Source organism: Achroia grisella, unplaced genomic scaffold, assembly GCF_030625045.1.
Source record: "Achroia grisella isolate CSIRO2021 unplaced genomic scaffold, CSIRO_AGI_Agris_v1 utg534, whole genome shotgun sequence".
Classification (NCBI taxonomy): Eukaryota; Metazoa; Arthropoda; class Insecta; order Lepidoptera; family Pyralidae; genus Achroia; species Achroia grisella.
Window position 1 is genome coordinate 354546 of NW_026712920.1, and position 24073 is coordinate 378618.

At 36.5% G+C, this 24073-nt stretch overlaps 1 protein-coding gene across 1 annotated transcript in view; it reads left to right on the top strand.

The window, feature by feature from the left end:
- The first annotated feature begins 8127 nt into the window (after positions 1-8127).
- The window catches only part of LOC131847405 (intermembrane lipid transfer protein VPS13A-like), a 57068-nt gene continuing 41122 nt past the window's right edge, over positions 8128-24073 (top strand). The window contains exons 1-18 of the mRNA XM_059196981.1: positions 8128-8268; positions 8964-9364; positions 10150-10361; positions 10499-10673; positions 10991-11264; positions 11754-11991; positions 12313-12443; positions 12796-12993; positions 13683-13891; positions 15077-15221; positions 15822-15958; positions 17489-17752; positions 18348-18532; positions 19259-19488; positions 21589-21731; positions 22113-22247; positions 22669-22840; positions 23343-23504. Coding sequence (XP_059052964.1) covers positions 8128-8268; positions 8964-9364; positions 10150-10361; positions 10499-10673; positions 10991-11264; positions 11754-11991; positions 12313-12443; positions 12796-12993; positions 13683-13891; positions 15077-15221; positions 15822-15958; positions 17489-17752; positions 18348-18532; positions 19259-19488; positions 21589-21731; positions 22113-22247; positions 22669-22840; positions 23343-23504 — 3552 coding nt within the window. The remainder of the gene's footprint in view (positions 8269-8963; positions 9365-10149; positions 10362-10498; positions 10674-10990; positions 11265-11753; positions 11992-12312; positions 12444-12795; positions 12994-13682; positions 13892-15076; positions 15222-15821; positions 15959-17488; positions 17753-18347; positions 18533-19258; positions 19489-21588; positions 21732-22112; positions 22248-22668; positions 22841-23342; positions 23505-24073) is intronic.

Here is a 24073-nt window from a genome sequence, read left to right on the forward strand (position 1 = left end):
TTTCAATTCCACGTGGACATAGTCGCGTGTGCAGCTAGTTAATAATAAGACTATGTAATACATAATAACTAAAATACTACCTATATTCAATTACGAAACGGTTGCATTCAACGTTAATAACTACTTCGCAACTATACGTTTTCCCTTTGTCCCCTTTACTAAGTTCCTCAACAGAGCAGCCATATCCTGCCTTTAAGTTATCGAGCGGTACTCCCACGTATTTCCCGCATAACACAATTATACTTACGATTTCCTAGCAATCTCTAAACACACACGCATGCGCGAAATCCGCGCCGGCGTAGTACTTGACATCTGTCAAAAACAGCCAGTATCTTCGTCTCCTTTGACGTCATAAGAATCAAACCAGTGGAAAATCCGACTGCATTTGTGGTGGAAATACCATGTGAATTATTAGGTAATTATATAATTTTATTTATTAACAATACATCTAATTAATAAACCCGTGTATACATATATAACAGGGCGGTATAGAATATGTTTGATTGATTTAAATAAAATTTTTATTATGATAGATTTTTTTCGAGTTTACCATTGAAAGAAATCTATCTGAACTAGACCTCGCGGGTTATATATATTAATAAATAGCGCTATAAGACTTTTCAAAGAAATAACGAAAAGGTTAGTCGACATCACAGAAGACCGAAGAGCTGGCAGCTACCTTGGACAAAGAATTAGTCTAGCCATTCAAAGAGGGAACGCTGCCAGTATCTTCGGAACGTTGCCTAAAGGGACCCCTTTTAATAATATATTTTAGTCATCATATTATATATTTTTTTTTAAGTTTATTTATAATATGATATCATTGTTTATTGAAAACTGTCATGGCTTCTGTTCGTTTGAGGGTATGTTGGCCTTGATTTCCACTGTATTCTATTTATAATAGACTTACGATTCGTGAATTATCAATTAAGTATTTATGTTTTGCACGTCATGACCTTTCTTATTATTTTCTTACGTCCGTGAGTTTAAGGCTATTTTTTACTATTAGAAAATAATTTGATCAATCTTCATGATCATCATAGTATATAACAAAGTCGCTCTGTCCGTACCTATTTATGACTGAATCTTTAAAAGTACGCAACGAATTTTGAAGCGGTTTTTTTAATAGTGATTCAAGAGGAAGGTTTATATGTATAATAAATGTGTAATAATGTATAATAATGCCCCGTGCGAAGCCGGGGCGAGTAGCTAGTTACATAGTATAAAACAAAGTCGCTGTCGCTGTCTGTCCCCATGTATGCTTAAATCTTTAAAACTAAGCAACGGATTTTGAAGAGGTTTTTTTAATAGATAGAGTGATTCAATAGGAAGGTTTATATGTATAATACATGTACACCCGTGCGAAGCCGGGGCGAGTAGCTGGTCTACTATATATTACTGGTATAAATTTCAATTTAATGAGTATCCTTCAATCTGCTTCTTCCTTATCATATTAATTTTGAGGGGCGTTGTTCTCTCCCAAGCGAACTGCGACTGCGAACAGAGGTGCTGTTCGCAGTCATCTCATTATTGTTAAAAATTCCGACCACGACCACGACCACGACCATTCCAGTCCACCGATGACCTCGGTGGTCTATAGACCGCTAGACCTAGACCTGGTCTAGCGGTCTAGCACACCGCTTTACGACTTCTCGCGCAGCACAAACATTTGTATTCATTGTGATTATTTGGATCAATTATCTAGTACCCATAATACAAGCTTTAGCTACCTTAACTTGGGTCTAGATAGCTCTGTGTGAATTGTCCTGAGATGATTATTATTATTATATAATAGAACCTTAAGAAACTATCATCATCTGCTTCTTCCTTATCCCATTCATTTGTGGTCGTCGTAATATGTTTTTCTCTTCCATTCATCCCTATTCGCAGCCATCTCGTTATTACTCCCTTTCTCACCATATCATCTCTCACACATCTCTTTTTCGGTCTTCCTCTGCCCTTATAACCAACCACATACATATATAACAACCTCCTTAAGATATGATCTTCATTCCTACGCGTTACATGCCCATACCACGACAGACGATTACTCTTTAACTTCTCCAATACTGGTGTCACCTTCATACAACCTTAAGCAACTATAAGCAATATAAAGTCGGTACGACATGCTGCCGTCAAGCTCGGCAGTGTATTAATAATTCCACCACGATCGACTTGAGTTTTTTTATAGAACACCCTCTATAAGTATACATTTCTTAATATGAGTGTGTATCACGCAATGTTGCCAATTCTGAAGCGGAATTGTTCGTATTGTAAATCGATTAGACTCCAGCGTATTTAGTAGGATGGTAACATGACAATTTTGACCTTGGCGACAAACTGATGAAGTAGAATTTCATATAAAATACTACATGATATAATATTATATACTAGCTGTGCCCGCGACTTCGTCCGTGTGGAATTTAACTTTGTTTTTCTAAAATAAAAGTAGCCTCAGTTACTCCTTATTACATTAGCTACCTGCCAAAAAAAGTCCCGTCAAAATCGGTCCAGCCATTTCATTAGCCGGAACAAACAGACAGACAGACAAAAATTGTAAAAAATGTTATTTTGGTGTATGTACCGTATTTATATTCATATGGATGTAGTAAAAAACGGTTATTTCAATATTACAAACAGACACTCCAATTTTATTTATATGTATAGATGTATAGATTACCAGTGCCCGCGATTTCACTCGCGTGAAATTCATAGTCTACGTGTTATTCTGATGTATAAGATATGTTATTATAAACTTTCATTAAATTCCGTTCAGTTTTTGCGTGAAAGAGTAACAAACATTCATTCATACTCACAAAATTGCACATTTATAATATTAATAAGATATAATTTACTGTCTAATCAATTTTTATCTTTATAACTAGCTGTCCCGGCAAACGTTGTTTTGCCATATAAATTAATAACGCTATAAAAAAATAGGGGTTGATGATAGAAGGATGAAAATTTAGGATTGTATGTATTTTTGTATGTTGTATCATAAAAAAGTAGAAACTAAACATTTTTCTAAAAAATAAAAAAAAATTTAGGGGTGGACTACCCCTAACATTTAGGGGGATGAAAAATATATACTGGCCGATTCTCAGACCTACTCAATACGCTCACAAAATTTCATGAGAATCGGTCAAGCCGTTTCGGAGGAGTATGGGAACGAAAACTGTGACACGAGAATTTTATATATAAGATACAAATTTTTTAATTTCTCGGCTTGTTCTGTAACATAACACGCTAATCTGCAGATTTTGTCAAGCTGAACAGAAAACGACACTACACATCCTATGTGGTTATAGCTCACTCATGCATAAACAAAATATCCTTTGGAAAGTTTACACTCTGAGGAGATAAAAACCATCGCTCCTAAGAATATTCTTCAATTCTTGTCCATGACGGTCTAGCGGAGCAGCGAATACTTTTCTTGGAGTGTTGATTAGGTTCGAACAGACGACCTTTCGGTATCTGGCACTGGTATAGGCTACTCAGATGCATTTCAATAATATCGTGCAGAAAGCAACACTTAACATGTCCACGTCTCACTGCGTACCTATATTTGAATGCAGGAGGTAAACCTACAAGACAAGACAACAACCAAGTCTCTGGTACAACACCTCTGTAGGTGTTATACATAACACCTACAGAGGTGTTATCCATCACCAGAGACTCGGTTAAAACAATAAATTGCCACACTTGGAGTCATTTTGTTTCTTATCTATCTATTATAACAATAGTTCTGCTCACCGTGGGTATATATGGCGCTGTGTTAATTGTCCAGGGTTATTTATTCATTTATCGGTATTTCCATTTTATAATGAAAGAGATAAAAATATAAACACACAAAGATTTTTTATATCGATATTATTTTATTTAAGGTCTAATCCGAAGCTGTTTAAAACAAGAGAAATTCAAATTAAATATTTGAATTTCAAAATTCCAAATATTTTTATTCAAGTGAGTCTATTACAGACTCTTATAATATGTCGAATCTACCGTCAGTTCGGAATGATTTCGAGATGAGAAGAACTGACAAGAAACTCAGCTCGTATTCTTTTCAGATTTTTGTACATGTTTACAATAATACAGAGTCATTTAAATTCAAATTTGGGAGAATAGAGTGACCACCAGCAAATGCTATTGCAAAATCAAAAAGTTTAATCAGTGTTCGCAACCTGAACAGACCAGTCCCCACAGCAGCACCCGCTCACGAGCATGACGGATGAGCCTGCCATCATTGCTCTCAACCATAAAAAACTCAAACACAAATAATTAAAGAGAGATAGATATTTACACACAAACAATTTTATGTCAAAATCGTTTTCTTTAAAGTCTAATTTGAAGCTGCAAAGAATCTGAGAGAAAACAATAATAATAATAATCTTTAGACAATTCACACAGCGCCATCTAGTCCCAAGTTAAGCTATGTAAAGCTTGTGTTACGGGTACTAGATACCTGATACAAGTACATAGATATTTTTTTTCGCAAATACATATAAACAATCATACTCATAAATACAAATGTTTGTGCCGTGCGAGGAATCGAACCCGCGATCATCGGACGTAAAGCGGTGTGCTAGACCGCTAGACCACCGAGGTCGTCAAACGCACCCTACCTAGTAACACTTACCTCGATTCGACACGTATCGATTATGAAATGGCACAAATTAGTGTGATGTATATTGTATACACAAATCGAATAGATGTAGATACAATAAAACAATGATAACCGGCTATCACTGAGATAGCGCGATGATAATATTTTAATAACGCCCATACTCGTCTGTATGTGTGTATTGTTACATTTGTTTACTATGCATAGGATATTAATGAGTGGTGTGACGAATTTTACATTGTTATTAATATTAGTGTAACTTTTTGTATATATTGATAAGGTACCTTACAGTGTTTTACTTTAAAACTCATTTTCGTATGTCATAATGATTGATTTTAACTATGTAAGTACCTTGTTTATTCATAGCTTAATCTATTTTAAATATGTAAGTAAGTTTATAATAATAATCATTACTATCTGCTTCTTCCTTATCCCATTTATTTGTGGTCGGCGTAATATGTTTTCTCCATTCATCCTTGTTCGCATAATAATATCATCATCATCTGCTTCTTCCGTATCCCATTTATTTAGGGTCGGCGTAATATGGTTTTCTCCATTCATCCTTGTTCTCATAATTACAATCATCATTATCTGCTTCTTCCTTATCCCATTTATTTAGGGTCGGCGTAATATGTTTTTCTTTTCCATTCGTCTCTGTTCGCAGTTATCTCGTTATTTACTCCCGTTCTTACCGTATCATCTGTCACATCCATTTCCATCTCTTTTTCGGCCTTCCTCTGCCATTATAACTTTGTAACGCCTTATTTAAAAAAAATATATCTCAGGACAATTCACACAGCGCCATCTAGATCAATATATAAGCTAACTAAAGCTTGTTATAGATATTAGAGTACTGATACAAATACATAGATTTTTTTCATAAATATATACACATTATACATAGAAAATACCCAGACCGATACAAACAATCATACTCATGAATACAAATGTTTGTACCGTGCGAGGAATCGAACCCGCGACCGTCGGAAGTAAGGCGGTCTGCTAAGCCGCTAGAGCACCCAGGCTTTCAATACCCATTTATATAAATATTACGTATTTTCTTTTACTGGAATCAATAAATACTTAATAAACATAATCACGTATAAATTAAAAAGTTAATAGATAATAAAAAAATCTATTGGTGTATCGTCATGAAATAGAATTTGATAAGTTTAGTATAAGAAAAGATAGAATAAATTAAAATGTACTTAAATTTTAATATCTATTAATATTCACATTAAAATTATATATATATATATCATAATTATTATTCAATACTATGGAATAAACCAAGCGTATGTATGTATGTATAGTATGGATGTTTGTTACTCTTTCACGCAAAAAGTACTGAAAGGATTTTGATGAAACTTTACCGTAATATAGCTTATGCATCAGAATAACATAAATTAAACGCTGATGAAACCGCAGGCAGTAATTTTTATAAATAAAGAATACAATCTTCAATAGAAATTGTTATTATTAAGGAAATGTTTCAAAGAATAGATAGATTCATCGTAAATCCCATTTCCATTGTTAGATCATGCCAACGTGCCTTCCAGTGGATGTAATGGATTATCTATTGTATACAGACACGTGCTGTTGACGTTAGTAACAATATTTGTTCGAATATTATTTTATTTTATCAGAATTTTTATTTTATCAGAATTTCCCTCTCTTTGTTCTTTTGTTTCTATTGATGACATGACATCTTTAACCATCATCATGGCATGAAAAAACATATTGTCATAACTATAAAAAACATATTAAAAAGTTTTGAGCGATAAGGCCACCTACTACTACTTGTTCTTTTTTGTAATTATTTGGTTTTTTATGCACAATAAAGAGTTTTAATATTATTATTATAACTGTTACCCCAGATGAGGTAGTCATAGGTTATCAACACTAGTTATAGGTACCCACAATTATCTGAATCTAAGAGTGCGGTAAACCCGCTAAAGCACTGATGCTGGCATATAGATTTATCACATAATATAATATAATAATAAAGCCATTTATTCTGAAATTTACAAATATTTTTAACTGTAATATACAATTTTTTTTAATTTTTTTTATAATATTTCTCTAATTTCAGTGTGCCTTTTGGCATAGGCCTCCTTCAGCGACTTCCATTGACTCCTATCCTGTGCAACTCTTCTCCATTTTGTGTCCACAGTTGACTTCAACTCATCTTACCATTTCATCGTCTGCCTTCCCCTCTTTCTCTTTCATTCTCTAGTATACCACTCTGTTATTTTTCTACTCCATTTTTCCCTAGTACCTCGCATCGTGTGGCCAGTCCATCGCCACTTCTGCTGGTCTATTTTTGATAATATATTTGTTACTTTCGTCCTCAACCTAAGATCACTATTTTTCCAGTCTTACTTAATAAAACAAAAAAAAAACCAAGAAGAAAAGATGAAGGAGAAAGGAAAAAAGAAGAAAATAAATAATAAATATTACAATTAAAAAAAAAAAATTTTTATTTCAAACAAAAATCAATCATAAAAACAAAAATAATAATAATAAATACATAAATAAAATAAGAACAAAATACATATAATAAATAAATAATGCAAATACAAAATAAATAACAAATATTACAAACTAACATTCAAACAAAAATCAAATATATCAATCAAAATCTTCCATCATATATATACACCGCTGTGCATTGTATCCCAAGTCTTCCCAAAACAACAGGATTACAGAAGATCCTGGGAAAAAAAAAAAAATCTTCGTACTCCGATCATACTTCTCTCCATAGCCCTTTGACATAATATAATACATCAAGTAAAAAATAAGTATAATAAAATAAATGTGCTAACAGTGTAAATCAGAGGGGAAAGGGACTTGTTAGTAATGTGGACCCTATTGCTAGCAATATACCATGTCAGGTTGACGTCCACGCGGTTCTCCCTGGAAACCATCGTGAAAAATTCTTGGTGAATTACGATGGGCTAACTGACCTCACCTCATATTCACCTTATCATCCTCCACTGGTGCCCAATCAGCGTAAACCGCTAGCGCAGGATGGTGCATCATTCCATTATCAACCATTAAACAAAAAAAAACAGTGTAAATTTATTTATTTATTTATTTATAATTGCACATGCATATACATAAATTTACATATGATAAATTAACAATACACATGGACTATGTTTAAAGAGTATGGCAATTTCGTAGATGACCCATTCCCAAAACAAAATTTAAAATTTAGATCTGTTGTAGTGTCCAGTTAGCTCCTATAGTACGTCTGTTAAACATTCTTTTACTGTATAGTAAGCTTTTTCTGTCAGTAGTTCTTTAAGCCCTTTTTTAAATAAATTAATTTTACCTTCTTGTTTTTAAACTTAGCTAAATATGTTGTAGAATGAATTTAGTAAGACGAATCTGCAAACTTGCATTCTGTTGCAATGTTCAACACTTATTTCTATACACATAGATGCTAAGTACCTCATTTTTCGTTACATTCCAGTAATCCCTGAACTGAGTACACCATCAAGATGTTTGAGGGTGCGGTGGCGGGCATTCTGAACCGCCTCCTCGGGAAGTACGTTCAAGATTTGGACACAGAGAACCTCAATGTGGGCATAATCTCTGGTAAAGTCAGCCTCTCGGATCTCAAACTTAAGCCAGAGGCGCTGGTAAGTAAAGGAAACCATCCTCCTTTTTTTGCTATAATCACACAAATTAATCCTACGAACTAATATAGACTACAGCGTGGAGTTTTTCAAGAAGGATATATTAAGGTTTCTTAAGGGTCGGCAATTTGCACGTGATACCCCTAGTGTTTCAGGCGTCCATATGCTACGGTAACTGTTTACCATCATGGGCCGTATACTTATGCCACCTACGTGGTATAAAAAAAATTAATTAAAAATGGTTATGTGGTTATGGTGTGGTTTATATGCTGTCGAAGTGGGAGCGAGAGCTATACCAGCAAAATCTCTCTAAAAGATCTTAACCTGTCCAGAACTGCAGTAAGTTCTATACGTGCATCTAAAGCTGCACTAATTCATACCAATTTTGGCTGGTCAGGAAGAGAAACACGTTGAAGTTGAGTGTTGTGTGTGTCGGCAAACGCCCTCTTAAATCTACACCCTGGGGTAGGTCCAGTCCACGCGATTGACCTAATAAGGAATAGGTCTACAATGTACTATATTTTGATAAGTTTCTCTACGCTATCATCTCGGGTGGGTTACGATTGGCTATTTATATGACTTTAGTCTCTTCATATAGTTTTTTTCTGGTGACTCGCGATCATATATTGTTATAGTACTTTCGTAAAGACTCCATATATCTTGGTAATTTCTATAGCTGCTTATCTAATTTTTTTCAGTATGAATTAGACTTGCCTATCGATGTGAAAATTGGCACGATCGGTAGTATCAACTTGCAAATACCATGGGCAGGATTGTATACCCAACCCGTTGTTGTCCAAATTGAAGACGTATTAATCCTAGTTGGACCAGCAATCTCCAACAGCTACTTCGACCCAGAAAGGGAGAAGAGACTGACTAGAGCGGCCAAGAGGAAGATACTGCAGGATCTTGAAGCTGAAAGCGAGATTCTGAAAGGGCCGCAGAACTTCTTCGAGCATTTATTTACGGCCATTGTGAATAATCTACAGATTTACGTGAGGAATGTACATGTGAGATATGAAGATTCTATCAGTTCGAAAGACGGGCCGCTGGCCTGTGGTCTTTGTCTTCAGAGTCTTTCCATTGAGACGACTAATAGGTACGACTTTATTACTGTAATAATAATAATATCTTAGGACAATTCACACAGCGCCATCTAGACCCAAATTAGGTAGCCAGACCGATACAATCATTCTTATAAATGTTTGCACTATGAGAGAAATCGAACCCGAGATTATCGAAAGTAAAGCGATGTAGTAATAGCGAACTACCAGGGCTTATGACAACCTCCTTATAAAGAGTACGAGGGATCATCCAATCTCTACATAGAAATAAAATTGAAGTGTCTGTGATAACCCTTTTTTACTACATGCATATGAACATAAATACGGTACATACACCAAATTAACATTTTTTTAAATTTTATGTCTGTCTGTCTGTCTGTTTGTTTCGGCTAATCTCTGAAATAGCTGGACCGTTTTTCGGCAGGTAGCTGATGTAATAAGGAGTAACTTAGGCTACTTTTATTTTCCAAAAAAATCTTTTATTTTAGATAAATAAAGTTAAATTTCACGCGGATGAAGACGCGGGTACAGCTAGTTTTAGATAAATCTAGAGTTAAAAAGCTGACCGTCCACCAGATGGTAGACACACTACACTAACTCTAACATGATTGTATTATTTGGTTGCTCTCTCTAAGAACAAGGGACCGAGAAAACAGCAAAATACAAGTATCAGGAGAAGGAAACATTCATAATATGATTGTTAAGGATATTCTCTTGTAGCTATAGCTATACGCCCAACGGTGACAGTGTTAGTATGCGGACTCTGCCATCTCACTTTCCTTTTAACATTGTTAGTTTAGATTACCGCCTTTGTTTCTAGTAAATGGAAGCCAACAGTGACGCCAGCGAACGCGACTACAGTCTACCAAATGATGAAGATTGAGTCATTATCATTGTACTGGAACCCTACTGCAACGGCGCTGGATGATAACGAGACAGCTCATATCACGCCGATGCAGTATTACAATTGGAAGCATTATATGCTTACAGGCCTGAATAAGTTCTCGATGCATCATGAAGACTTTGAGTTCTGTGAGTATAGATCTCCACCCGGAGAAGTGTTGGTCTTACTAACGTTAGATTTGAAGAAATTGTTACTAACACTATGGGGAATCTATCTATAATAAGTATTATTATAAATGTAAATAATTCTTATTTTTTTTATACAGTACTAAGGCCCGTGACGTGCAAGGTGAAGGTTTTGATAAATAGGTCCGGAGAAGCTCGAGTCCCAAGGTTACTCTTAGACGCAGTGCTACAAGACAGCGCCCTGCAGCTGTCGCGAAGACAGTACTTGTCTATTGACAATCTTTTGTCCTCGTTTGCCAGGATTAAACTTAATAGGTAAGAATCTATATATATCTAGATGGTCCGACAGACGTTGTCCTTTCTTAACTATGAATATTAAATTGGTATAATTAATAGAAAAAAATCCGCACAACTTTCTTAATTTTTCTTTCATAAGAACTTCCTGACAATGAAAAAGACAACAAAAAAATAATTACCGAAATTGATCCAGCCGTACACGCATTCCGTCAATGGGCATAATCATCTTAGTTTAAGGAGTTCAGTCGAAATTTGACTTTGGGATGATCTAGATACCAAACTGAAAAAAATATCTTCGAATGTTCTATATAGTAATAAATTATTTAACATTCTAGAAAACACCGCCATCTCCACCCGGGCGTACCCTTAACAAAAGACATTAAGAAATGGTGGCGTTACGCATACAATGTGGTGGTCGAACAACGGGTCCGACCTTACACGTGGGCAGCGATAAAGAAGCACCGAGAGAACTACAACGAATACAAACAAACATACAAGAGCACGCTGAGGAGTCCAAATGATACAGAGCTGAAGTTAGACTTGCAGAAGTGCGAAGATAGCCTGCCGATTATTTCAGTGGTCATTGCGAGGGAACAAGCGAAGTTCGAAGTAAGTGAAATTATTAGACTCATAGAATTAGTCGTGGTAGAATACTAATCCGACCTTGCGACTCCGGCATTAGCGCTTGTAGGTACCGTGTAATTTTTTAGTGGATAGGAATCCCACACATCCCCTCGTCACATTTCTGGTAAGGGGACAGTCTTTTGAAGAATTTGCGACACGATAAATAAAAGGCTCATTGGATTAATATCAATCTATACATAATAGCTGATAACTTAAGCCTAATATACGTACCAATAGCAACTAGAGACTCTTGGCTATCTTACACAAGGCAGATATAACGAGCAAAAAGATCACTGTTATAAAATTGTTTTCAAGTTAGGAGTACAGTTAGCTTATACATCAGAATAACGTATAGGTTAATTTCATGCTGTTAAAACCGCGGTTTGTTAGAAATCGAGTAAGCTCATGATAAAATCTAATAAGACTAATTAACTGCTTTAAATGCTAAAATTAGAAAGAACTTTTGTCTTTCAGTTGCTATCTCAAGAACCAGATCGTATAGAAGTAGTGGAAACTGAAATCGATTGGTGGCTGCCTGGTTCCGAAGAGGAAAGTGATTCAGAAGAAAATAAACGGGTAGAGTTTTGCGTCAAGTCAGAAAGAAGCAAATCATTATGGAGTCACTTGTCTAGTCCTGAAAAGAAACGAGTGTGTGAGCTCATTGGATATGTAGAAGGCGAACAGAAACCGGACAAATCTAAACAATATATTGGTTAGTTCATAGTAAATTTTATACTATTCCGTTAGTGGTCTAGTAGTTTAGCACACCGCTTTAATGCCGCGGGTTCGATTCCTAGCATGGTGCAAATATTTGTATTCATGTGTATGGTTATTTGTATAGGTTTGTGTGTTTTCTGTGTATACTATGTATGAAAATATATCTACACATTTCCATCAGTTATCTAGGACCTATAGCCTGCTTAGTTTAGGACTAGATGGCGCTCTGGAAATTGTTTAGGTATATTATTGTTATTATTAACCGTATCAAATTATATAGTTCAAATAATAATGTTACCAATGTTTTGTATTTCAGAGCATAAACTAAATTTGACATTAGCGAATTGCTCTCTGACACTGATGAATAGAAGCAAGGAAGTGCTAGTTGTAACATTGACGCAGTTTCTGGCGTCGTTGGAGACACGACCATCCGCTAAAGCGTTTAAGGTATACAATTATTTTTAGCATATAGGGGTGCAAATGATTGATGAGCTCACCTGATAGTAAGTGATTGTCGCCGCCCATGAGCACCTGCAACATTAGAGAACTGTTACGACCTTCTCTAATGGCGATCCAATTCCGACCCTTATTGAGTCTACACGAACGAGGCATCATCAGGCATTGAATAGAGATCGGATATAGCTTGGAAGCCTAGTGTTAACTGTTTGTCCAAAACGCTGAGTCGCGGTTTGGTCGCCGAACATACATGCTAACTAATTGTAGCGGAATTAAACAAAATAATATAAATTCATTAAATAGTATTAGAAAAATAAATTAAGAAAAAAAATATCTTCTTCAGTTGTCAGCTCGTGCAGAAAGTGCAGTGATAGAAGGAGCTACAGCAGACGGCGATTTGGTGCCGCTGCTGAATATCGAGATAGGCGCCCCAATTGCTAGCAACCTGCTGGCTCTCGACCTCGAACGTAACCCGAGCACCAGTGCTGCAGACTACGGGCTCTCCTTCACCCTGGAGCCATTGGAAGTGCTGTACATCGAGGTTAGTCTTTAATCTCTCAGGCAGCACCGACATGATGACCATAACTACCTTTTACCATTGCACCGGTCGCCATCGACAGGAAATTCATCCCCCCACGTTGGTACCTCTCGGACTGTGCGTTTTCAGAGGTACTTCAACAACTGAAAATAGTTGTTGATGCGACACGACTTTTTCCATTTCATTTATTTATTTACAAACATAAATATTATAAAGTTGATTATACATTAGGCTAAACTGTACTGCGGGAGTCCACAAAAGAATTACCAGATGTTAACTATCACAGATCAGTGAATAGAGTAGATTTGACATATCAGACGAATTAAGATATTTTAGTTTGATTTTATAAAAACATAGCAGATAATTGATCTGCTATGTTTTTATATACATAAAATTGAACAAAATAAACAGAGAAAACAAAATAAAATAATCTAATAAATAATCTGTGTTGTAGGCCTTTTCCTTCTCCTATTTTCTTCTATTTTCCTTAAATTCATAAGTTCGTCGTGCTGTGTCAAGTGCCCCAACATTTTCCCCCGCCTATTCTCAACAATATTTATGATCTGTCTATTTTCTTTAACACTTCTTCATTTCTTATATCCTCTTTGCAGCTAATTTTTTCTTTCCATCCTTCTCCACCAACACAACATTTCAAAAGCAGTTTCATATACACGATGTTATTATCTCAACAGCACACCTTCACGGAACTGATAAACTTCTTCCAAACCCACTCGATGACGTCAGAAGAGTTGGCGGAGGAAGTGGCGGGTGCTGCGAAGCAGGCTGCTGGCGTCAGCAAATCAGTGCTAGCGTACGCAGTCAGCCGACGCAAGCTGTTCCAGATCAATGTGGACATCAAAGGACCCTGCATCGTTATACCTGAACATGGATGTGTCCACAAGTTAGTTCTAATATCTGGCAATACTTTGACTATTTAGATCATCATCGTCTGCTTCTTCCTTATCCCATTTATTTGGGGTCGGCGTAATATGTTTTTCGCTTCCATTCATCCCTGTTCGCAGTCATCGCGTTATTTACTTCCTTTCTTACCATATCATCTTTCACACAGTCCATCCATCTCTTTTTCGGCCTTCCTCTGCCCTTTTAACCATCCACATTCATATATACCTTTCTTAAAATATTATCCTTTGACTATTTAGATGTTATACCGATTTTTTTTGGCGTTTACAGAAAATAGAGCATATCAAATCAAAATAAAGTAAAAAGACGGTGTACCGTTTATTGTTTCTCCAGTGATTGGAATATATTTTTTCTGTTTTAAACAAATAATAAATAAATAAAAAAGCACTTTAACTATTCAGACGGTGTACCGATATTTTGTTCAGAGATTATTAGGGCTTAATTAGATCAAAATCAGATCGAAATATCACTCAATCAAAACATACTCAAGTCTAATCGCTTCTATCCATTCTAAGGTTGCCTACATATATTAATTGCCGTTGCCTCTTTCTCATATATATCTTTTTCACATTCTCTTATATATCTTTTTCACATTTATATATTTATACATAATAGTGTATGTACATGTTTTTTTTATTCTGTGACGAGAACAATTAAGAGTTTTTATTTCATTTCATACATTTATTCATGTAGGTCTATTACAGACTCTTATGATATGTCAAATATATCGGCAGTTCGGAGTGCTTTCGAGTCAAGAAGAACTGATAAGAAACTCAGTTCTTATTCTTTTCAAATGTCTTAACAAATAATAAAACAATTTACTAAAAAAGTTATTACAAAAACGTGACTATTTACAAAAAACTAGTATATGACTGAACAATCTTATTTTCAGTCATATCCCGCCTACTTTATTTTTAGTATAACTTTCTTTCCTAAGGTTGTCTGTAAGAGATTGCGTTAGCGATAAGACCGCCTTCTGTACCTTCTTTTTTTTTGTGTATTGTTATATATATATTTATGTACCTGCTTTTAATATTGGCGCAATAAAGAATTAGAAACAAATAAAAATTAAATGTACATATTTATTTATGTAATTGTTATTTCTTTCTGTGAGAGGAAATATAGTTTTTCATTCATTCATTTAATTGCATTATATTTTATACAGGTCCGGTCGGATGATGGTATTGGACATCAGCCGCATCATCATAAAGTCTGACCTGCAGCCGCCCAACTTGGCTCTTGAGGATGCCACGTGCATGGAACTGGAGGAGCGTCTCTACGATCGACTTCATGCTGAATGTTCCTGTCAGGTATCTGATTGATATTCTCGTATATATCAGTGCCGGCTTTATATTTCTTACTAGCTGTACACGCGACTTCGTCCGCGTGGATTTTCTTTTATTTTTCTAAAATAAAGGTAGCCTTAGTTACTCCTTATGACATCAGCTACCTGCCAAAAAAAGTCCCGTCAAAATCTTCCAGGCATTTCAGAGATTAGTTGGAGTAAACAGACAGATAGACAGACAAAAATAGTAAAAAATGTTATTTTGGTGTATGTACCGTATTTATATTCATATGCAATATGTAAAAAACAGTTATTTCAATATTACAAACAGACACTCCAATTTTATTTATATGTATAGTTGTATAGATATATGTCAGTAGAAGTCTTGTTGAAATCGGACCAGCCATTTCAGAGATTATCAAGAACCAACAGACAGACATTTTTTTCAATATAATATTTTGATTAAGTACCATATATATTTTATATGCATTTAGTGGAAAGCTGTTAATTTGATTTGATTTGTTACATAAACACATTTCAATTCCATTTATTTGTATAGACAATTATACATAAATAAGTATTGATGCTGTAATCTTAAGCTAAATCATTTATCTTATCACCACAGCTCTTGTTTTGCGAGTGGAATGAACCTTGGCGTGAGATGCGGAAACACTCAGATTCGGAATTGCATCTCATACCCAAGATACGAGCACTTCTGGTCTTCTCCAACAGCATCAAAAAGGAATACAAACTACTACCCAGGTAACGGTCACGACCAATTTTTATTTCTTCCGTACCCAAGCTCTCAATATTTATATTTGTTCAACACTTGCTCATAAAGTAGATCTGCGCATGCATTGTAAACGAAAATAGTGAATTTATATTCCATAACTGCACTATTTGCTCCTCTCCGATCGATCCCCCATCCAATTCAAACGTGGATCGATATTACGGCGGCCTGAGCCGAGGTTCGAATCCCTAGAGGTGCTTTCAGACTAAAGTCGTATCCGTCAGGCGGGAGTTGGCCTTCAGCTGCTCCATAAGTCCTACCGCTGGTTTGGAGTGCCATCTGCACTCGCCCCCTATCGTCCGGTGAAGCTGTAAAGGCCAGCTGCCGCCAACAGCATTACTCCAACTAATCAGCATGCTGCATACTGGTGAGTAGGCAGCATGCTGTCTTAAAAGAGTTACACGAGGTCCTGGTGAATTCGTCACGATCAGCTAATTGGCCTGATCTAAACAAATCCTAGAACCGGCGGTAGCTTCGCCAACTAAGACCATGATGTCAAAATTTAACAAAGTCGCAGTTCTATCGTTGAACAGTTAACACTAGGCTTCCAAGCTATATCAGAACTATATTCATTGCCTGATGATGCCTCGTTCAGAGGCGAAACACATGTCGCAATATGGTTGTAGACTCAATAACGGTCGGAATTTCATCACCAATAGAGAAGGTCGTAACACTTCCAGTACCGTTCAGATGTCTGCACCAATTGTTTGTGGTCTTACACGTGCTAATGGAATTATAATAATGTAATGTCTCAGGACAATTGACACAGCGCCATCTAGTCCCAAGCTAAGCAGAGCTTGTGTTACGGGTACTAGACAACTGATATAAATACATGGATACCTTTTTTTTTGTCATTCATGAATACAAATGTTTGTACCGTGCGAGGAATCGAACCCACGACCGTCGGATAGTAAAGCGGTGTGCTAAACCACTAGACCACCGAGGCTGTCAAAATTTATTAATTAGAATTAAATTAACAAAGCCTCTAGATGCACCATCTAGGATGATAGTAATGAAGTTATTTATTTATTATTTTTAACAAAAAAAAATATAAAGGAAAACAATATGTACAGTATATGGGTACAAAAGGCAGTCTAATTGCTTAAGCGATCTCTTCCAAACAACCTTTGGGTAGAGGAGAAAAGACAGAAGGTCGTGGATGGCGCAGATGTTATGTTTAATGTATTTGCAATATTTTATTTTGTAACTGGCTAGTCAGATATATATTTTATATTCTAAATTTGTATTTATATTTATAGTTCTTTTATTTATATTTATATTACATTCTTGTTTTGATACTTCTTTTTCTTCTTCTGTTACGTCAATACTATCCGAATATCTAGTATTGACGTAACAGAAGAAGAAAAAGAAGTATCAAAACAAGAATGTAATATAAATATAAATAAAAGAACTATAAATATAAATAGAGAAGTATTTTCTCAATATACCAAATATTTTCCTTTTACCTAAACAAAAAATAAAATAAAACTACATCATTTTAGGTACAAACTCAATCTATCCCTGTCGAGCTTCAAGTTGAACCTTTCTGACCGCATCATTGGTCTGATGATGGACTTCGTCGACAATCTCCCGGTACCGGTGCCGAATACAGTGCCGGTATCGTTCCTGGACTCGGGAGATCACGAGGAGGACGACCCTGAGCTCGCGGAGACGATGCAGCAGGATCTGGTGACGGGAGATCCGGGATATAATGAGTTAATACGATTGCGACAAAAAATTGTCGCTACTTGTCTGAGTAGGAACAAGTGAGTGTGGATTTGTATTTTTAATTATATATAACACTAGATGTTACCTGCGCATTGGCCTACGTGGTATTTCTGTTTATTAAAATAAATAATCTTAACTAAAAGGAGACTAAGTTACTCCTTATAATATCTATATATCTGTGAATGAAAGTCCCGCCAAAATTGGACCAACCATTACAGAGATTAGCAAGTACAAACAGATAGAAAGACAGACGAGCAATTTTTTTAAACAAATTTTTTGACAATTCACAACGCCATCTAGTATTAAACTAGGCAGAGCTTGTATTATGAGTACTAGACTAGTTATTTAAATACATAGATTTTTTTGTATGTATTTATACATATTATACATAGGAAATACCCAGATCGATACAAACAATCATACTCGTGAATAAAAATGTTTGAGCTGAGTGAGGAATTGAACCTGGGGCTATCAGAAATAAAGCGATGTGTTAAATCGCAAGACTACTGAGGCCGTCAGATTAGACATTATTTGGCATGATCGCATTATTATTAAGAGTACTCGCTATTTCGATGCTGGTGATGATGCAGATATCCTGGTCATGAGTCAACTGAAACAGTGTTAACATTACAGAGCCGAAACCCAAGATGAAACCTCTCGTGCGCCTCTAGGCAGCCTCGCAGCCGAACCAGCTTTCTCCTCCACGGAGCACACTGACGAGGAGTTGGAACTCTACGCCCGTTCTGTGGACTTGCCTGGCTTTGATGATAATGTGTCGCCTAATAACACCATAGGGGTTCTGCTTCGGTTCGTTATAGGTATGTCATTGTATTAGTTTGATCTTGGTGGTCTATTCATGGAAGGACTGCCATTAGAGCAGGTAGATAAGAAGTTCTTATTTGTGGCTATACCAGATATATGACGGAAAGTATTGTTTCATACTCGTGAACGAATGCTGCTTGTCTGCACTGGACATTTGGGGACTGGTCTGCTTTTATCACTACGACAGATTTAATCTTATTACTAGCTGCACCCGCGACTTCGTCAGCATGGAATTTAACATTATTTTTCTAAAATCAAAGTATTCTAAGTTACTCCTTCTTACATTAGCTACCTGCCAATAAAAGTCCCGTCAAAATCGCTCCAGCCATTTCAGAGATTAGCCGGAACAAACAGACAGACAGACAAAAATTGAAAAATGTTATTTTGGTATATGTACAGTATTTACATTCATATGCATGTAGTAAAAAACGGTTATTTTCATATTACAAACAGACACTTCAATTTTATTTATATCGTATAGATTTATATTTGACCCTAATAAATTAGTGCTAGTTGATAATTTGTATTCACACGTTCCGACTTGAAAAATGTAAACATACAAGGATTATTTAAAAGAGCAACACACAAATTTCTTGCTCGTTCTTCTTGTGATGAGACAGCTTTCCGAACGAGCGGTAGAGAAAAAAAGTTGTTATGACTATTCAAAAGTGCTTAAATTAAATTTATTTGAATAAAGGATCTTATAATCTATTCTTTATCAGGTGAGATAGTCATAAACCTGTCCCGTTCTACTGACCAAACGGAGAAGCCGTACATCATGTTAAGCATCACGAAGGTCTGCCTGGACGTGGCACTCATGGAATACGGTCCAGCCGTCCAGCTGTCCATTGGACAGGCGCTTCTAACTGACAAGCAGCACCACAGCAGCACCGGACAGTACCTCGAACTCCTCACCAGCTCTGGTGAACTCTTCAATTTGCTGTACCGAAAGGTAAAAATCTTTTTTTAGAACTGTAAAGTTTTTTTACTAGGTATTCACAGATTTTGAAGTGTCAGTTATTGAAGTCGCTGGCGGAAGATAAAAAAAAAACAATTTTTATAAGTAACTGAAATTTAATTCTAAAAATTAATTATTACAATTATATAGGTGTCTTCGGATCGATGTGTGATCCGTAAGTGCAATTATATAAAATTAAAAATCAGAGAAATTATTGCTGTGGGGATTAAAATGCTGATTCGACGCAGGTGGTTTTCTCGGTAGCGCACCTTCTTGCGTCATACTTGGTCCGATCCGATCGCCGTTGAGGATGTGTCATAATACTTGCTAGGTATCTACTATAACATGTCCATAAATTTGTAAATGTATTTGATTGGGAAACTACTCTACTACCAAAATGTTAGGGAAACGTCAGTCACGTACCTGTATGGTTCTGCGGATTTCTTGGGCTTTAGGGTCTCGAAGATATCTTCGCTAGCTTTCCAGTTTCACAGTAGGTTTCACAGTTCTAATTTATTTTAATTCACAACACAATGCGCGCGCGCGTCATCGCCGCCGTACAGTCAGTTCCGTACTAGATAAGGGAGGGGCGCAAAGGCGCGGGAACAGAAAACTAACGGACTCTAATATAATAATCTGTGCTTACGATGGTACAGGGTAGATTTTGAACAGTATTAAAAATAAGTTTACTGTCTGTACATTATTATTGTGGAACTAAAGACAATTAACTGTTTTTACACGACATTCATTCACGCGCCTTTTAACACGAGGAAGCCAGCTCGCACAATGCTGAGAGATCAAGGGCGGATCCAGCTTTCACGCCAGGAATCACATAGTCGTGGTCAAGTCAAGAACTTATAATTTAATTTTGATAACAATAGATACAAGTAAAAAGTAGGAACATTATTAATGTACTACTGTATTTAAAAATCAATATTAATAAAATTTGATCTCTATCAATCGTCATATCTAAACATACTCTTCTTTTATTCATATCATCTTTCACACAATCCAATCTTTTCTTAGGGCGTCCCCTCCCTTTGCATCCATCCACATTCATATTATACACTTCACTACTGACTTAAAAATATATATATGTATATAAATGAAATCATTATGTTCAATTAGTGGTCCACCTAAGTCTTGGGCTCAGGGGGGTCATGACCCCCATGACCCCCCCGGATCCGCCGTTGTGAGGGATTGCATTTAACTATTTTTTTGTTCTCTCTTTCGCGCGTATGATTCACTTCACATTTTTTTTAAATATTTTTTTATAACACAGATTTTATTTTCCCGAGACATTTAAGATTTATAAATTATCAATAACTCTATAATTAATTAATTATTAAGAAAAGACGTTAAAAGACTCACAATTGAAGAACGAGGAGATACGCGAGTTGGCGGCGCGCAGTCTGTCTCGTTCTCTTTGTCTACATTTACACGCACACTCTTTCCTGTGTGGCATACACAGGAAAGAATGTGCGTGTAAATGCGTGAAAGTGCGTACGTGTAAAGGCAGCCTTTGCGCAATCAGTAGCGCGGACGTATTAGCGCGAGAAAGATAGCGCTCGAAATCACGATTAAAAAAAAACAATTCATTAATGTACAAAGATAACAATGGACCATATTGCTAAATCATTATCTTTATTACATAGTATAAACAAAGTCGCTGTCGCTGTCTGTCCCTATGTATGCTTAAATCTTTAAAACTGCGCAACGGATTTTGAAGAGGTTTTTTTAATAGATAGAGTGATTCAAGAGGAAGGTTTATATATTATATATATAATACATATACACCCGTGTGAAGCCGGGGCGAGTAGCTTATCATATATATAAAATTCTCGTGTCACAGTTTTCGTTCCCATACTCCTCGGAAAGGGCTTGACCGATTCTCATGAAATTTTGTGAGCGTATTGAGTAGGTCTGAGAATCGGCCAACATCTATTTTTCATCCCCCTAAATAGTAGGGGTAGTCCACCCCTATTTTTTTTTTATTTTAAGGCAAAACAACGTTTGCCGGGACAGCTAGTAACATATAATATGATAGAAACTTTCCAAAAAAATAAAAAACCTGTAATTCAATACGTCTTCTAGGTGCGTGCGGATTGTCCGGAGTTCCGCTCACATTTCCACAGCGTGGAACAGTCGCTGGTGGCTGATGCTGGCCAGCTGGCGCTGCTGCTGCACGCCGATGCCCTTCGCACCCTCATGAAGTACACCCAGTATATTTGTGACAAGTACGTTTGTAGAAAACTATTATTATAGATTCTTATCTATCTATTATAATTATCTATATATATGTATATATAAATAAAATAATATTTTTTACAATTTTTGTCTGTCTGTCTATTTATTCCGGCTAATCTCTGAAATGGCTGGACCGATTTTGACGGGACTTTTATTGGCAGGTAGCTGATGTAATGAGGAGTATCGTCGTCAAAATCGGCCCAGCCATTTCAGAGATTAGCCGGGATAAATAGACAGACAGACAAAAATTGTAAAAAATGGTATTTTGGTGTATGTACCGTATTTATATTCGTATACATGTAGTAAAAAACTGTTATTTCAATATTACAAACAGACATTCCAATATTTTTTATATGTATAAACGCTTACAGGATTCAAACCCGACACGCATTAAACTTGAAGAAGATAGTTGTGCCGAAGACCAAGTCGTTATGGGAGTACCTCATGAAACCAGAGGAAGATCCGCCCGTGCCCTCAGGAGCAACTAAGTTCAGCTATTCCGTCAGGTTTGTTAAAATTGATATAAAGTAACGCACTGTATCTTCGAAAGCCTAGCGGTGCCCTCAGACTAAAGTCATATCCGTCCCCACCTTGAGGGATGAGCTCCGAAAGGGAGAGAGAGATGTCGTCCTCGCTCTATTCGCCGACGACAGTGCATTTCTCACGTCGTCTCGCCGAGCCCATGCTGCCGCTCGCAAAATGCAGCGGATGTTGGATCTGCTCCCCGAGTGAGTGAGGCGAGAGTTGACCTTCAGCCGCTCCATAAGTCCTTCCTTGGTTTGGAGTGCCATCTGCACTCACTTACATCGTCCGAATCGACCCCTCGTCCAATTCAAACGGGGATCGAAATTACGACGGCCTGAGCCGAGGCTCGAACACAACTACAGCCAACAAAGTGTCTCATTTTTCCATCATATTTCCTTGCAGGGTCACCTCTGTATCTATGAGGCTGTGTCATCTGGACTGCTCGCTGGTGGAGATCCGGCTGGCGGGCCTCGAGAGCGACTGCGTGTTCCGGGCCAACGACCGCATGATCTTTAAGCTGTACCTCAGCTCGTTGCATCTCGATGATTTATCTGAAGCAACTCTATACCCTAAGGTGTGTAAAACAATTATACTTTGATTAAATTGGTATACATTTAATAATAATAAATTCTAAGTGTAATTCTTAGATAGTGGAATGTACCTGCCGAGGTTTTTTGGAGAGACTACAGTTAGAGAGTTTTCAAGAAGGGTATAATAAGGTTTCTTAAGGGTCAGCAAGACCTATAGTGTTTCAGGCATCTATAGGATAAGTTTGCCATTATATGGGCCTTTTGCCAACGTGGTTGTACTTATATAAATAATGTATATATATATAATTTAAATGTCTGTTTGTAATTTCCAATTAATAGCAAAAATTTATATAAAAAAAATATCTGTCCGTTTATCATTCTGCGAAACGGATCAATAGTTTTTTGAGGGGCTTTCTCTCGCACATATCTAATATTATAAAGATTAACTTAAGCTACTTTTATTTTAAAATTTCTATTCATTTTACTTCCACGCTGAGGAAGTCACGTTAAACAGCTAGTATTAAAAGTTTTTCGTCCTTTTGACAGCTGGTATGGCCTGATGAAGATAAGGTACTGGAAGTGAAGTACGTGCGCGCAGCGCCGCGGTACTACGGGACTGCGCCCCAGTTGAAGGCTCATGGGGAACTACGTGTGTACCTCGGCCGATTACACGTGGTGTTGTTCTACTCGGTTCTACATCATCTGCAGGTCAGTGCTTATTATACATGTATACATGTTAACACTTCTTCTTATATATCCCTCTTATTAATTTATAAATGACTAGCTGTGTCCACGTTATCACCAGCGAGAAACCTATAGCCTATATGTTATTCTGATGTATAAGCTATTTAATTAATCCGTTCAGTAGTTTTTGCGTGAAAAGGTAACAAACATACATACCTAAAAACTTTTGCGTTTACAATATTATTAATATAATATTGTTTTTTGCAGAAAAACTTGAAATTCATAGCCCTGATAATATTGCCTGACTGTACGAAGAATGAGTGCGTACCGGTTTCTACTTGTTATTGTGTGATTATTTCTATACACATATTCGTTTTTAAATTTAATTAGGGAACATTTGGTAATCATGAGCATATGCTATTGCCTTTGGTCAAAAGGAAATAATACAAGCAGTGGTCGTAACACGAACAGATATCTGCAGATTCTGCCAAACTGAAGAGGAAACGCCGCTTCACATCCTATGTGGTTGTAGCCCACTCATACATAAACGAAATATCTCCTTTGGAAAGTTTACACTCTTTCCCGAGGAGATA